The following is a 17,708-nucleotide window of genomic DNA, read 5'->3' as shown; positions in this document are numbered from 1 at the left end:
TTTATGCGATTATTTCAACACGTTTACATATAAATGAGCCAGAAAACAAACAAAAAGAAACACGCAGCCAAACTGACTTAAGAAGCAACAAACTGATTTTATGAACATGAATACTTGTCATTACAAAGACGTTGTTACATGAATCTCTTTTCTTGTCTTTTTTTTGTTTGTTTTTTTTTTTGTTTTTGGCAAAATAGGGGAAATTAAATTTCCAATGTCAAACGAAAAAACAGCCAGAGAACATTTTGGTCCGGTACATGAAGCAATGAAGTCATCATACACATTTACGCAAGTTATTCTGAAATTGCTTTTACATTCAGTAGCATCTCCTTTTAGCCCTCTAAGCGCATGCAGCCTGAGAGTGGAAAACATAGATTATCCTTCAAAGGAAACCTGACAAAAAACAGTGACGAATGCAGACACGTTCCACACACCCATTACAGAGGAAAGCCCGTCTTATCTTTCGACGCTAATTCACATGCATCAGGAGGCTGTTAAGGCGGTTGTAACCATCTGTAGAAACTCATGATGCAGGGTCAGAGTCTCACCTGGCTTTTCCTTTGGACGACTGAGAGACTCAAACATTTTTAAAGCAGAAGACAACACTGAGGTGTTCACCGGCGGGCTGGGGTTTTTTTTGCACTTTTTAGCAGGAGATGAAAGCAAAGTAGCAGCAGCAGCAACGTGTGTGTGTAATATATGTATGTATGTATGTATGTATGTATGTATGTGTGTGTGTGTGTGTGTGTGTGTGTGTGTGTGTGTGTGTGTATATAAAGTGTGTGTTTCTGCAAAAATCATAGAGGCGTCGTTTACTCGTGACTCCCACAGAGCCCTGAGGTGGCGTCTACTGGCACACAAACACCTTCTGACGTTTGTCTTGTGTTACAAAGACAGCAAGCCAACCCTCTCATACACACACAAATTTCATAATTACATTCACACACTTTTTTTTTTTCCTCCACAAACACGTAAACACGGACAGAAAAGGGGGGGGGGGGGTCTGCATGGACGTCACACCCTCCCTCAGAGGGTGAAAATACTCCAGAGGCTTTGAAATGGCAGCGACTCCTCAAGTTCACTTCTCCCTCAGTTCCCAGAGATGGATGGGTGGGTGAAGTAAGGAGAGGGGGGGTGGAGAGGGTGGGTGGGTGGGGGGGGTCAGATGAAAGGATTTCGCGACGTCCCTCGACTGGGGTAAACATTCCCCTAAGAGACAAGAGAGGCATGGTGAGAATGAGCAGGCAGGCCTTTACTATACTTCCTGTAGTTTGCAGGAAAAGAAGAACTTGCAAAAAATACCAATTAGCCCCCCAACACACACACACACACACACACACTTTCTTTTATCCCCCTGAAGTGCACTTGTTTGCCAGGCAGTGAACGCGTACTCACAGTAAACGGGTTCACCGACATCGGCCGAGGGACTTTGGGCTGAGAGTCTGACGCAGGGAAGGAGGCAAAACCTGCAACATGATGCACGCATAACATGAGAGAAAATAACACGTGGTGTGAACACAGCACTGAAACCAGAAACCGCAGATAAGAAGGTGAAGCAGCAGCAGCAGCAGCTCCGTACTGGATGTGTGAATTGGTATTCTTGGACTGTTGCTGTGGGTCACTGTTGAAATAATGAAACATTTGCAGCTTCACAGCTTCCCAGTGTTTGATCTGCAGGCGGTTCACATATAGTAGGTGTCACACAGGCAGCCAGTGCTGCAGTGTGTGTGCAGTTTCTTGTTTTTATCTTAAATGTATATGAGAGGGTGTAAGCCTGTCATTTACCCATGTGTGCTGTGATTTTTATTTCTCATCTTCCTGAGCAGGTTACAGAGCGATGTTTGTGAGCCTCAGCTCAACCTGTTCCTTATGCACAATGTCAGCAAAGATGGTTTGTTGATTAATAGTGCACATCTAAATTATGAACATGTTTTCTCATTAAAAAATAATTACAGTGTGGAACTTAATGTGTAAAAGGATTAAAAGATCTCTATCAGACCTCTGTGTTGTGTTCAGGTACACCATTCGATTTACTGTAATGTTCTCCTAGAAGATTAAAGGCTTTGTTTGTTATGTGATACGGGTTTATTTCTGATCGTATGATGATTTAAGGCTTATATTTTTTTAATGAAAATCTCTGGTAACTTCTTGCGGTTGGATGATTACAGCTGTGTTCTCAGAGTGGAGTGTCTTTGTGGCAGACTTAATTAGCAGAGCTTGGGAAAGAGGACAAAGCTCTTCGTTAGCGATGCGCTGTTAAATGTAAGAAGTTGTGTTCATGTTGGACAAACGGTTCTGTGCTGCGACAATGTTTTTAGTGTCTCGTATTTGCTGGGAAATTGTTTGTGTGATACAATTAACCACCACTTCTACCAGTGCTACATTCTTCTCTGAGATTTATCACATAGAGTTAAATTTTACATGAACGTATTTACGCACAAAAGCTGTGCTATTGAAATTAAATCATCAAAAGTGACAAAACAACACCCACATAAGATATCAGACTATGACAGATACAGTAATAATATAACAAAAGTTACCATTGGCTTCCTGGTTGCTGGCTGACTCATGAGGAAATGCATTCTGGGTGGCAGGCGCTGGGAAAGAGGCAGACGGAGGGAACACAGAGGTGGGCGAGGTGACAAACGCGCTGGAGTCACCTGGGGAGAAGAGAGACGCCCACGTATCGTGAGATCAGGCAACACATAATTAATTCAACAGTCGTCGGCTGGTATCACATGAAAAGGCAACCGACGGAGAAGCGTGTCTTGTATATACTGCAGAGCCCGCAGGCCGCATCACGCAGTAATGAGCTATCTGACCAGTCGGATGTAAACTGAATACATCAACACATAGTATGGTTGAATAATTCAAATGGATGGATAGGACACTGACAATCAGCTGCCATTATATCTTCTATCTTTTCTCTCTTTCCATCTTTATACAAACCTATTTTTTTTGCCTCTAAAGTTGCTCCTTGCGGGACAGATAAAGTATTTTTTGCAAAGATTGATCAGTATTTTAAGAATAACAAGGAAAGAGGTTCTACATACAGCATCTGGATTATGTCAATAAAACTGAAAACTGTCAAAATAATGACACACGATCACAGGTTAAAATATTCAAACCCTATGAGCATTTTATTCACAGTTCATGTCTAATTATTCTCAAACTCATCTTTTTCTCTATTGAGGAAATACGAAGGTGCATAAGTATTAACACGTATCTCTGTAGTAGTGGTATTTGTTCTTTTAGTCTAACTGTCTGTCATCGTGTGATGCCGTCGTCATGGCCACACCTCCCTCTTTGGGGGGTGGCGCTTCTGAACGATTCTCTCACAGATGTATCTCGTTAAGCAATCTTGCATTCTCTCTGTTAATTGGAGTTTAAATCTCACCTGTCTATATGAATTGTCACATCCACGAGTATGTATAACATGATTAAAAGCCTTAAAGAAAACAGAGATAAATGAAGGGCCATGGACATGAGTCTCACCTCCTGAGGCATTGCTGAAGGGGTTACTGGGGGAGAGGGCAACAGGCTGCTGGGAAGCAGAGCTGGAGCTGGAACTGAATGGGTTGGGGAAATCTGAGACACACAGGGGGGAGATAATTCACAGTGTGTGGGGTTAACAGGGTACATTCCTGCCTATTCAAACCAACGCTGCTCTGAGTCAAACAGATGCATCCTAATTAGGGGTGTTGGGTGGCTCCAAAGATGATGGAGCTGAGTGTAAATACAGTGCAGGTTAGCAGGAAGGATCAATGCAGCTCGTGCTCGGTACCTACTCGCAAAGGTTTGGGAGCTGGAGTGTGTATCGACACCAGGGGAACTGGGGAAAAGTAGAAAAATGGAAGATCAATCAGAGTATGACCTTTAAAGGGCTCCACACACAGGAAATTTAAAGATCTGCCATGTTAAACAAAAGCTGATTTTACACGATTTTATTTATTTTATTTTTTTTCCTACCTGGCAGGAGTCGAACTGGATGAAAGCCTGCTGCCAAAGATGGCGCTGTACTGCGGAGGACCAGCAGGTGGAGCTGCAAACAAGCATTTCACACTGACCACATCATAACCTCAGGGCTCTAATGAGCGCTAATTCAAGAAATCAAGAGCTGCTACTATTTTGAATTGTGGGTAAAAATCTCGCAATGAGTTCAAACAGTTGATCTTAAGCATGTAAGTCATCAAAGAACAAAAGCATTACAAATATGCGGAATAAAATATGGTCTCTGTGTTCAGCTTGATATGAATCAAAGTGAGCTGGGGCAGAAAATCAATAACCTCCTTACTCTGCCAGGCAAGGGAGGATGTGATGAAGGTGGAAAACAACAAAGCTTCTTGTAGAAAAGCTTGAGGGCTGCTCAAAAGGAATCCTTTGCATCTTGGTCATTAGACAAATACAGCTGATTTTGAAAACAAATCAAGAAGGCGCCTTAAGTCAGGCTGTGCATGATCTGGAGCAAATACAATGAGTATAATTCAACTGCTAAAAGCCTTGGCATTTGGAGTAAGGATGTTACGCAACATAGTTGAGCCGGCCTTGACAATCTATATCACATGCACACACTCGAACACTCCCTCTGCCTCTGTATCTATCTATTGCACAGTGGTGGAAGCAATACTCAGGTCCTTCAGTTAAGTAAAAGTAGCAATAAAACAATGTAAAAATGATTATATTATATTATATTATATTATATTATATTATATTATATTATATTATAAGTAACAGCCCTGCAATCAAAATCCTACTTACTGTAAGTAAGAGTAGCTGCAGAACAATGGCCCTTGTGACTGATCTAATGCTAGTTAATACATTATTAAATTGTTGATGCAGCTCATCAAATGCGTATGTAGCATGTTACTGTTGTAGGAGGGTGAGGTGGAGGTACTTTTAAAAACTTAACATACAGTTTGGTAGTTTAGTCTAGTGGTAACATGAACATTAAAAGTCACAAATTCAGACATTTTCCCACCTGTGGTCGTTTCAGAGAAGACGCTGTCCAGCTGCGACACGGCAGCGTACCTGTCCTGGGGGTTCGAGCCGCCCACCGGGGGTGTTGTCTGGCCAACACTGGCAGGCTGCTGCTGCTGCTGCTGCTGGGACAGAGACTGGGGCAGGGGCTGTGGCTGAGGATGGCTCATACCTCCAAAGTCCACGCTGAGAGACTTGGGGAAGGCCCTAAAGGGCCCCGTGGCCCCAGAGGCTGATACTGTACGACCTGAGAGCGAGAGAACAAGACTGAGACTCAGTGCAAAGGCAGCAGGTAAAAGCTGAGACGCTCTACTGATGTAATTCACAATATGAAACTTAAATCTACAGAGCCAAAGTCATTTTATTCTTTCTCTAATTCTACAAGTTAAAAAAAAACAGTAGGATTACAAATCCTCAAAGTGATTGATGGGCTGAGCAAAAATTCAATAATACTTAATTATATTCATAGTTTAATAAAATTTTGAAAAAATGTAAGAATATCATGTTACTTTTGAAACTAATGCAGAGGCAAATATAAAATGAAGGCCCATATAGTGACTGTTTCTGTAACGTTCAATCATCAGTAGATTGAGTTTTCTATATATTAAAATTATTTTTTTCTGAGTACTGGGAAACTCCATCTGCTGAAGATGATCATGGGTATGGTCAAAAGCCCCAGAACAGATACTAAATGGACCTACAATCTCACTCCAAGTGTAATTGTTTTCTCAGTTGCTGCTTTCAAGGTTAAGAATGAACTTTGAACCTCAAAAGGACTTTGTGAGGAGAAAGAAAATCTCCCTACAAGGTCCATTTAGTAGCTCTTAAATCACATAGTCTCCATCAGTATATGGACTTTTCCCCAATGCTCCTAGTTGTTGAATTTGTAGAGGTTCAATTTTACATTTTTTGGAAACACTCGTCCATTTAACATAAAATCTGAGGTTGAAAGTTCACTCTTGACTTGGAAACAACAGTTGACGATACAATCACACAAGGTTTATTTAGTAACTGTCCTGGGGCCTTTGATCACTTCAGCTTTTACACCAACATGGTCAAGAGGTCCTGAAGGTGCTCTGAAAACAAGTCAATTTTACCATCTACTGAGCAAACTCCATGTGCTGAGGAAGTTCATGTGATGTGATCAAAAGCTACAGAACAGCTACTAAATGTCGATTTTTTTTTCGTCAAAAAAATAGAGACCAATTGAGGAATATTATTGAAGAAATTTGGTTTGTTATCATGTTAAATCCAGATCAGTTCATGGACATTAGTTTGATTTTATGCTAGCAATTATTGTTATAAACTAGAATAAAAAATATATAATTATTTATATGTGCACATTCAATAAAAAGTGAATCAGACAACATAAAACAACCTAGAATAAGGCAATTTATCTCATGCTACATTAACATTTCCATGCTGAGGCTTGTCAAAGGCAGGGTTAGTTTGACATATCACGAGAATGCATCACTATCATGGTTAAGCATTAACAAAAAGTCAAGCGGCAGAGCAGCAAGCCAACAAGTTCTTGGAGAGTTTTCAAAGCACCAAACAAAAAAAAAAAAAACTGTTAGCCGGTAACAAAGGCAGGAAATTACGATTAACATCTTTCCATGTAGCAAGCTTTCCACAAACAGCATGCTAGGATAATGTTAGCTTGGGGATTCAAATAAAAACACAGCGTGTTTTCCTCTGTCAGATGACGAGTCAGAGACACAGACCAGACTATACTGGACCTGATACAGATTATCTGAAGATATAAAGCATGCGAGAGTCAAGCTGCGTGTTTTTGGGATATGATCATACATTCCAGGAGAGTTTAGAGATACAGCCTAACTTTGCAAACGCACCTGAACTTCCTACAATACTTGTTTGTGATGTTAATGTGTGTTGTGGGATTACAGCTGTGTCCTACATAGTTTTTAAGTACTTCAAGACCAACGTGGAGGGAAATATCAGCAGCCCTCCGCAGACGGGGGCAGGAGCAGCTATGGCCTAAAAATAACATTACTTTAAACTTGTTCTTCTTCCTCTGAGGGAACAGTGCGTGTGTGTGTGTGCGTCTCCTTGACCCGCTCAGCCCTCAGATCCAAGCTTTAAAGTGGGAAAGCTGACTGATGAAGAAAAATATCGACTCCGATTGCAGCATGTGACACTGGCCAGCCCGTGACTCGAGTGGCTAAATTAATATAGAGTGTAGAGTGCTGTGTCTTTTCTCAAACTGCTTCGAGAATCAAGTCAAATTCACATGCATGTGAGGCATGGTCAGTACCACCACGGCCCACAGATTGGCCATCTATTATGAATGATACAGCGTGAAGAAGCTTATTGATCGCAGCCATTCAGCACACACTCAAATGCATGGGTTGGTGCCGTGTCTTACCTAAAGTGAAGTGGTTTTTGAAAGAGCTACTGGCTACGAGGTTGAGGAGGAGAGGAGAGTGACATAAGATAGACACAGGGGTTAAACAGAGGGAGGAGAGGAGAAAAGAGAGGAGAAAGTGTCACTTGACGTCATATGAAACTGCCGTCTCTGCTGTCATCTGTGGGCCAGCTAAGCGGTGTATTGAATTTTGCTTTTCACGAAAGACGACCCAGTATGTTAAGATGATGACATGGACCCATTGTAAACCCACACAATGGTGAAAAAGCTGAAAAATGATGACTCCCTCTCCTCTCTTTATCCTTCCCAAAGTGACACTTGGAGCCAACAGCCATGAGTGGACAGCATCATCAGTGAGAATCAATGAAAATATTCAACTGACACAATACACTGGCACTATACACTGCCAAATTTCCTCGCTGGAGGCTCAAAGAACAGAATAGTATCCACTTTTAGGAGATAATCCATGCGGCCTCATCGCCTTTCTTAGATCACATCAAGGTGCAATGGAAAGAGGAACTGGGTTCACAAATATAACAAACATCGTGGAGGTTAGCAGTTGGTTTAGTGCATTCATCATTAACATGCATCAGACACAGGCTACTGCCGTTCAGGCCTCATCGAACTGGTAGTAAACAGGCAAATCTCTTTCCATGAATAGATGAAAGCTGCTTAAAGGGTAAGGCTGGCATCATTCTGTATTTCTGTTATCATTAACAAATCCCATAGAAAAATCAATGCCAACAACGTGTTGGTCTCAGTACTTCTATGCCACTCAGCACCAACCCCATTGGTTCCTACTGAAGGTGTAAATCTTTAAAAACGGTTCACTGATCTGTGGTTTCATTTTCATTTACTGAAACAGCTGTGCACTGAGGTTTGTTAGCAGTCATTACTCTAACAATAAGAAACAGTGCTATTTTTTGGGGACTATTTTCAGTGGCGGGATAATACACATTTGGTGGTGTTGTAGGCTGGCTGTTTCCCCCTGTTTCCAGACTTTATGCTAAGCTAAGCTAACAAGCTGCTGGCTGTGCCTTAATGTTTACTCTACAGACATGAGAGTAGCTTTAAGGTTAAAATAACCAGAAAGGAATGTCTGTTTTGGCTAATCCAGCAAATTAAATACCTGATAATCAAGGCACATCTCTCCAAAAATCATATTAAATCAAATATAGCAATAAACCAGTCCTGATTATTGATTTCTGATATTTCAAAACAACATATCCAAAACCCAGATCACGGCTGAGGCTGCAGCCTTCTCTATGTTTTGCCTGCACAGTGACTGATTCTCCTAAAATGGGAAGGGACTACATTACCATCTCATAAATGCTTGTTTGAAAATCAAGCACACCACCAGAACCAAAAACCACGGAGCTGTATAAGATTTAGCAACGATTTTTTGGACAGATTTCTGGATGAATTTCCATCAGTGTGTATTCATACTATATCATTCATTAAATGTTATTTATGGGTTTGTGTGGATGCATGAAGGAGTATATTCTGAAAACACAATAAAAAATATTTCAAAATTACACTTTACAGTTATATTGAGAGAAGGAAGAAAAACAAAGCGCCCAGTGGGGGGGACACACCTGATGGTCGTGGGAGGGCAGGGAAGGAGGGGGCGTGGCTCTGAGCTCCCAGCGCTGACGACAGGGAGCCTGGCCGCTGTCTTTCTATCCCGCACAGGGTGGGATCTGTATCGCAGAGAGACAACACATAGAATAAGAGGACAAAAAAGTGAGGGAATCGATCAGATATAGTCCAAAAATATCTAACCCTCCTCTAAAGATCAACCCCTGACCTTTCAGAGGGGGGTCTCTGAAGCTTTGGGAGCGCGATGGCCTAGCGGTGAACACGTCGGTCCGCATGTCGGCAGGCGAGATCGCAGGCGCTCGATCCCATGATGGCAGCTGGGACTGAGACTAAAGGAGGAGAGACAGGGAGAAAGAGAAAGAAGCAGATGGGAGGTAGAAAGAGAGACACAAAGGCTGAAGAAATGAGTGTGTTTCATGCTTTCTCAATAATTCATACGCAGGGGCTTTGATGTCGAGGTTACCTGGCCCTCTTACTGTCCAACCCATCAGTCCCTGTCTCTTTGCTGCAGTGTGGAAGCGAAATCAGGTCGTTTCTTCACCTTCTATTCTCGTTTGCTTTTCTGGCTCTCTTTGAACTACTTGTCTCTTTCACTTCCTCTTTTTCTACCACACCCACCCGCTCACTTTCTCTCTCTTGAATCTTCATCCTTGTAGATTCACCCCCCCCCCCCCTCACTTTATCTCCATCACTCTCTAAGGCCATCACATGCACAATCCAGACACATTACGCCTCTTACCAGTGGCCTTGTGGCTCTGGCGTTGGGGGGCAGGTTATGAGTCGGGGCCTGGCTCGCTAAGGGACCATGGGAAGGGGGCACAGCCTGGACCCCGGGGCTCCAAGGACCCTCAACATCTCTCCGGTTCTTACTTTTGGAAAAATGCCTGCAAAAAGATTGGGAGATAAAGTGAGTCTTTGTCACTAACAAACCTCATAAAAAAAGCACAATTAATGCTCTGTTCATCAAACGTCACGACTAAGAATATGTCTAGGGCTCGAAGCTAAACCAAAACAGAAACTGTTTTTTCACACACTGAAAGCAGCTATTATATCCTTGGGCTAATTTTCTTGAGTAGGAGCCTCCATTTCAAACTGTGAATGTCTAATTTTGGAACAAAGATCATTGGTGGTTGTTTGGATCTAATTTTGCCCTGTTTCACCCTTTCCCTTCTACAGCTGAAAAAATTACATGTGGTCTATTTATCGATTAGCCCATGGACAAAGAATGAATCCATGAAATGTTTTATAATTGAGTCATCTTTTTTTTTTTCCCCAAGCAAAAATGCCAAAACAAGACTGAGAGTCTAAAGCCATGCTAGCAGTTCTGTAACACTGAAGCATGCTAACATGCTCACAGCAAGAATAGGGGTTAGATTTTAGATGCAACAGTGACAATGCTAACGCGCTGATGTTTAGCACGTATAATGTTGCGTTCATGCAAAGTCAGCATAATGGGAAGAAGAGGAAAAACAGCTCTTATTCCACCTTTGGAGTGTTCACACTTTAGCTCTGATGCTAACTTTGTGCAGCCTAAATCAGTTACTTTTGATGCGACACATGTAGCAGCTTGTTACCGAGTGAAGCCAGATACAAGTAAACAGTGCACAGCTCCTATAAAATCAGCTGAACTGTAATAGTGTTAATATTGGATTTTATTTTGATGTGGCGTTAACTGCCAGCGGTGGAGCATTCGCAGACATTCTGCCTGACAGTTTGTTGACATTTTCACCAAGTGGGAGAGATTATTTAAATTCCAGATATCTCTGACTCGGTATTACAAGTCAGACGCTGACGTGAACAGTTTTTCTCTTTCGTGGTAATTCATCCAACACCTGTCAACACATTTCACACAAAAACGTCAATCTCATGGCGGCACAGGAGGAAAAAGTCCTGAGGATTCATTCACCGTAAATGTCTGTAGTAAATATTTCACTCTGGATTAAAGCTGCTATCCTTAAAAAATATTTTGCTGTTTTTCTTCATCTTATATTTGAGTAAACTGAATATTTTTGGCTTTAGGAAAGTGTTTGAATCGGTTCATGTAGAAAATAATCAGCAGATTGATCAATATCTTAAAATAACCACCAGTTGCAGTTGCCTATTCACCTCTGAGCCAGCGCTCCTACCTGGTTACATCAGCATGTCATTACTGCAGATGAAAAATCCTCACCATTTCTTCTTCTCGTATTTGTCCTGGAGGAACTCTTTGAACTTCTGAGAGTCCTTCATGTCGGAGCAGCCGTCCGTCTTTGGGTCAAACAAACACAGCCAAGTCCTCCTCCCGACCTGAACACACACATTTAGCAGGAAAACACTTAAAAATCATGTGGCCTTGGAGAGTCATGCAGCATCAGAAAAAGGGGGGGGGGGGGGGGTCCTGTGTCTAATTGCTGGAGCATAAAAATCAAACCACAATCGCTGTTTTTGTTTGACATTTAGTCTCAGCGAGTCTCTCACAAACACAAACAGGCTCTCATCAGTGATTCATCTCAGAGTGCGGCAAATATTACTGCCTGTGATGATCACTCATCAGAGGACAATGAGGAGTCAAAGCTGGATGATGCACACCTCTGCCTCTCCTCACATTATATTTGACACACACACACACGCGCACACACACACACACACACACACAAAAACACACGCACACACATCCTGGCCAACAGCGAGCAGATAAAAACAGACAGCACTCATCTCGACAGCCTGAAACGCTTCACCTTTTACCTGTGTGATATAAGCCTAGGCGTGAGTGCTGCCTACACCAGTTGTTCCCAGGGTGGGGGCTATGGGCCGCCTCATTTTCATCTTTTATTGCACATGTTTACTTATATATCATTTCACCACCTTAAAACAGGAAGTTAGAGTTACACTTACACTACACATTTTTTGTTTTAAAACAGAAGAGATACGCAATAAATATAAAAATTTGCATAGTACAAAGGCCCTTGAATATACCACATGGTCACATGACAGCTCAAGGTTGCTGGTTGTCATAGTAACGCATGGTTAGCTTGATTGATACAGGATTTTAGTGAGTCTGATATCGATATTCGGCCATTAAAAAAAAATATGTCTGCGATATCTGCCATTGAGCTGAAAAAATTCTGATTATTGATTTTGATCAATATCATTCATTTATTGATTGTGGCTTCTCAGTTGTGAACTGAATGTTATGTTTATTGACAAAAAAAAGGGATCTGAAGACGTCACTCTGGACTGTGTTCTGGGCATCAACATTTTTGATAATGATCCTTTAAATTATATTTTTGCCAAAATATGAAGTGAGTGAGAAAAAATCTCGATGAAGGGGTGTCCTGGTTTAAAAACAAAATTTGGGAACCACTGGTCTAAACACAGACACACACACGCGCAAACACACACAAACACAGACAGAAAGGAAATGGATCGTGGTTTGGGTGGGACAAAGTGCTGGTCCTTTTGTTTCTTGGCACTGTGTGAAACCCAGCAGTAGCATTCTTCCCAAGAAAAAAGCTCGACCACAAAGGCTGGTTCAACTGCTCGCCACAAGGGACGTTTCATATTCCATATCACATCCACAAAGTTTCGGTTTTAAAACTGAACTCGGACCAAAAAAACACAAAACTCATGAGCTGCTGCGTTCGCTTCGTGACCTTGGATGACCTCACAAGTGTGAATAGCCACAGAAGTCTTTGCAAAGTCCCACCTCCACCTGGAGCCCCAGGTGGGACGTCACTCACCTCGTTGCCATGGTTCTGGAGGAATTCCACTTCCTGTTGGGAGAAGGTTGTCATGGAGATAGACTTGACTCTGTGAGGAGGGTTGAGGCCTCTCCTGGGACACAGAGGAGAGATGGAGAGAGGAATTTGGAGTAAAATAAGGAAGAAAAAAAGGAAGATGTGTAAGATAAGTCTTTCCTCTGAGACAAGACAGAGGACAGAGCAGGTGGGAGAGGAAGTATTGAACACGTGACTGTGAATTTAAGGGCAGATTTGTTGTGAAACAGGTGCCACACACACACAAACACACATACACACACCCCTTTGTGACAGAGAAACATCTTGTTTTCAGTAACCAGAACCTGTCTTCGCTCTCCATGCTGGGGACACAAAGTGGGACACTGCTGAACGTGTGAAAGATTGCGCAATAACGCTCACTAAAGTGCTGAAACCGTCTTCCTGAGGAGTGCTGGGACTAGGCTGAACATGCAGAACAAAATGTGACAGCACACACACACATACAAACACGCGCATGTCCACGCCCACACACCGGAGAGGAGCCTGGACGGAAAGAGAGAGAGAGAGAGAGAGAGAGAGAGAGAGAGAGAGAGAGAGAGAGAGAGGGGGGAGAGAAAGGTAGTGTCAAACCTGCACCATGACGAAATGAAACGTAACTCAGAGCTGGAAAATGACCAACTAGCGGTCTGTCGTTTATGGAGCTGTTGGAAGACACGCATGAGACAGAGACAGAGAGAGAGAGAGAGGGAGGGAGAGAGAGAAAGAGAGAGGTAGACACTGCGTAAATTAATGTGTGCACACAACCACGGCTGTTGCACCACACCATCACTCCCTGTTTACGCTGAAAAAATAAGCCAGCAAACTGTCAATCTGTCCCTGGATGGTGCATGGTGTAATCTCAGGCCTCCTACTTTTACTCTGCTGCTCCATCAGTATCTGTTTGTCTCCACGCTGATGCGAAATGTGCAGTAAATAAACCCAGGAGGGGCGGCGGGTTTTTACTCACAGCATTCCGGAGCACGACGTGCAGACGAAGCTGCCCACCGTGATGTCGGTGTAAGTCACCCCGGGCTGGTTGCACTCGAAGCAGTGTTTGTTTACTCCAGACTGGGCCAGCTCCCGGACCTTGCGGGCACAGATCTCCTGGTTGTCCCGGTGCTTTCGGTTCGACATTTTATTCTCTCCGGTGCCTGACGGCCAGGCTCGATGTGAAGCCGGTAACACGCCGCTGTCCTCCTCCTGGATCCCCTCCGTTTACCCCCTCGTCCGCGCACCTCACGCCCGCATTATGGAAGCGCTTTTATGCGGCTTCACTCCAATGCATGGCTGCACAGAGGAGAGGCGCGTCAAGATAGACAGAGAGAGCTGCAGACAGACCGGAAATACTATATATTCCCTTCAAAATAAAAGCAAATGACAGGTGTTCGCTTTAGATAACAGTGACAACTCCACTTTTAAGTTGCCTGTTTCTTTAAAAAATCTGTTCCCATATAACCACTGGTTATTTCATCAAAACTGTTAGTAGGTCAAAGTATTTTCCAGTTCTTCCATGTGTATTCTGCGAATCTGCTGATTTCAGGTCACTTTCACATAAAGGAGAAAAAGTGAAAACTGTCAGATTTGAAGGAATATATTTGTCTGTCTGATGTCAAATTCAAGCTTTCTTTTTAAACACTTCATTCTTGACCTTGGAATCAGCAGCTTACACAACAATCTGCCCACAAAGTGTATATAGTAGCAGATCTAGAGCTTTTGATCGTGTCACATGATCTTCTTCATCAAGATGGAGTTTGCTCAGTCGTCCTAGACGTTGCAGATGTTTATATTTCTATAGTATTTTAAGGACTTCATGCCCTGTTGGTTTCAAAGTTTAGTTTGAACTTTCATCTGCTGAGGATAGCACCAGAGATTGTTTCGTTAATAGCTTCATCTTGTTCGTGGTATCTATTTACTCATTCAAAACACAGGCCTGTTTGTAATCAGAGTAATCTGATTTGTGTAATACCTGATCTAATACCAAGTGTCTTATTTGAGACACATTATCTCTAGAAAGGACCTGAGAGTCATGACAGAGAGGGCGTGTTACAGTTATATTCTTCATGAAACAGGTTTTGATTATCTTCTTTTAAATCCCTGGTATAAAGGCCGTGTATAAGGGGATTTCCAAATGGTGTGTCATACAAAATTCCAGTTTTACTTTAAAGATTGGTCTTCGTAAGCAAATTTGTTTTGAAATAATCAGCAATTACTGTTAAATAAACTGAAAGTGCAGGGTTGCTCCTGCATTTTTACCTGATCTTGATTAGTCGCTGTCTTGAGAGAAACTCTGTGTTAAAATCTCGTTTGTCTGTTTCTTTTCTTACTGGAGAGAGTGAAGGGATGACAGAAGTTGAGGGGGAAAGGATGGGTAATGACATGTACCAAAGGTCCTTGGCTGGACATAAACTATTTGGTCAGCACATTAACCCCAACCTCACCAGACTGTCACCAAAATGTGGTTCTAATACTTTTAATATTGCAGTAATACTTCATTATGCTTACATGGTGCATATTCTTAAAGAAATGTGTTTTTGGTCAAAGTCACAACAGGGACCCAGTTAGTAGATATTTTGATTTTTATATCATTTAAGTTGCTACACTGGATTTTAAAAACCCCACTCACGGTGGACTTGAAAACTAAGTCCAGTGCAAACCAGGCCGTTATTTTTGAAACCCCCACCGGATGTGACACCTTGAATTCTGTCCGACTTGACGTTTGGACAGATGCGTAGGGGATCTCCTGTCAAAGACAAATAAGAACCTGTCGAGCAGCCAAGTTTGACATCGTCCAACAACCGTTGTATTTCTTTTTCATAAGCAGCTGTCTCCCCCGAGTGTCTGCGTCTGCTGCACTCTCTGTATGCGCCATTTACGCACACGCCCCGCGTGTTTTTTTGGCGCAGCGCTCCTGACGCTTCAGCGCGCTCTAGAAAGGGGACAGATTATTTTAAGGGTCTCAGCTCAGGACAGCTGGGGAAAGGAAAGAAACACCGAAGCATTTTTTTAATGACTATAGTTGGTAAATTTAAAGTTCACAAAAAGTTGTCCGAGAATCTTTATTGTACATTAAATAAAGAGACCTACAATTTGTTTCTGGAAGTCGTGGTTGGTGTTTTTCTTTTTAAACCTGTTTTTCTTCCATCGAAATTATATTCCCACGCGACGTCGGTGACTGGCAGAGAGAAAACATCTCAGGACTATTTATTTTGATGAGGCAACTTAGCAACACAAGGGACTTACCTTACGCCCTTTCCGTGACGTCTATGAAGATATATCTGAGGTTTTCAGTCACTGGCACACAGACAGAAACGGTCTGATCAGTGCCGAGGTCAGTGAAGGCACCACAGTATGTGTGATCCTGTGAGTCACTGTTATCCTCTGAGAGACAGAGTCGCAGGGAAATAAAGACAATCTGCAACACGAACCAAAGTAAAGGAAGATAAATATCACAGCAGTCACGTTGCTTTCAGATGAGCTAGTTAACCCTGCAGTGACTGTCTCTGTTCAGCAGGGGGAGCCACACACATCACCGCATAGATAGATAGATAGATAGATAGATAGATAGATAGATAGATAGATAGATAGATAGATAGATAGATAGATAGATAGATAGATAGATAGATAGATAGAGTAGGAGTGTTTAGTTCTTGCATTTCAACACAGAAAAATAAAGAGCACAGAAGCCTGTTGAGCCACTGTAATTACATTTTGCTGGCTTCAGAGCGTCTGGCGCTACAACCACAGGCTTCAGAGTGTCTGATTACACCAGTTTGTGGCGATGATGACAAAGTACAGTTGCTTGTTTAAGGTTGCCCAACACGCTGAAATGGTTTGTTTGGTTTTTTGTGACACCTGTGAAATATGGAAGCCCCTTCATGCCAGAAGAAAAGTTGGTCATTGGAAGTCAAAGTCGTTAGATACTGAGTCATACACTTGTCTTATGTAGTATTTCAAAATTTGAACTTAATATCTCATATTTTCGACTTATTAAGTCTTAGTTCTAACCACTATGTCATATTTCTGATATAGTAATTCTTAAGTTTGGTGTCTTGGGCCTATTATACTTTAGACTTAGTAAGTCATAGGTTCGTCTTAGTATCTCATATGAGGTCTTAGTAAGTCCAGAGTTTTACTAAACAACACTAAACATGACTTAGTAAACCGTTGACTTTGTATTTGACTTTATATTGCATTGTTCTTATTTAATATCTCATAATTTCTAGAGAAGTCATAATGTTATAAGTCACAGTTTTGACTGAGTGTCTATTGTTGACTTAGGACTGGAAGTCTTAGTTTTGACTAATGCCAGTTCAGATGACGCAATATTTTTTAATGATATGATGGCCTTTGTGTCAAATTAGGCAATTATAGAGTTATAAATTCTTGCCGTGACTTAGCCAAAAGATATGACGGACTACAAGTTGGTACCCAACAGATCCACTTCTACACTGACATATCACAAGGTGCCAGGGAGCAAGTTTGGGGAACAAGAATGTAAACACAAAATGTGCTGTCTTGTGTCTCATGGACACATCAAAATGAGGCAGGAGTGTTGTTGCCATAGCTCCACTAACCTTTCCTCTGTTTCACAGTTACACCTTGTAGCATGAGCACCGACATCATCATCATTCCTCTTTCACTTAGCCATGTTTACAGTTGTACGCGGAGGAGCGCTCTTTGTGTCCTATTGGCCAATGTCACCCAACGTTTTAGTTTAAATTTTGATATGGTATTCCATAATTTCAACTCACTATCTACAACTTCCCTAATTTTTAACTTTGTAAATCCTTATTTACACTCACTATTTCACACTTTTACTTTTTACTTTATTATTTAACATTTTTGACACACTATCATTTGATTTAGTAAGTCAATATCCACTCAGTATCTCATAAATATATTTAGCAAATCATAATTTTGACTTAAATTTTCCAATTTTAACCAGAGTTTTCTCATTTTTTGCATGAATATTAATCTAGTTAATTCTTCTT

The 17,708-nt window shown here is 41.9% G+C and overlaps 1 protein-coding gene across 2 annotated transcripts; it reads right to left on the bottom strand.

Moving 5' to 3' along the window:
• Window positions 1-77: 77 nt before the first annotated feature.
• agfg2 (ArfGAP with FG repeats 2) lies at window positions 78-15,975 on the bottom strand. 2 transcript variants are annotated; one of them, XM_056369819.1, is made up of 15 exons: window positions 15,958-15,975; window positions 13,685-14,004; window positions 12,682-12,775; window positions 11,133-11,248; window positions 9,702-9,846; window positions 9,171-9,291; window positions 8,959-9,063; window positions 7,364-7,396; window positions 4,979-5,224; window positions 3,970-4,042; window positions 3,789-3,832; window positions 3,496-3,588; window positions 2,541-2,660; window positions 1,396-1,466; window positions 78-1,209 (listed from the first exon to the last, which is right to left on the bottom strand). In XM_056369819.1, the coding sequence occupies exons 2-15, from the start codon at window positions 13,849-13,851 to the stop codon at window positions 1,162-1,164; spliced, it is 1,476 nt and encodes a 491-aa protein (XP_056225794.1). In that variant the 5' UTR covers window positions 13,852-14,004; window positions 15,958-15,975; the 3' UTR covers window positions 78-1,161. The 2 variants fall into 2 exon arrangements, with proteins under 2 accessions (XP_056225794.1, XP_056225795.1); XM_056369820.1 differs by lacking the exons at window positions 7,364-7,396; window positions 15,958-15,975 and having other exon boundaries at window positions 13,685-14,033.
• Between the last annotated feature and the right edge of the window lie 1,733 nt (window positions 15,976-17,708).

This window comes from Seriola aureovittata, chromosome 23 (assembly GCF_021018895.1).
Source record: "Seriola aureovittata isolate HTS-2021-v1 ecotype China chromosome 23, ASM2101889v1, whole genome shotgun sequence".
In the NCBI taxonomy this organism is placed as follows: Eukaryota; Metazoa; Chordata; class Actinopteri; order Carangiformes; family Carangidae; genus Seriola; species Seriola aureovittata.
This window is presented reverse-complemented; position numbering and strand designations above follow the sequence as displayed.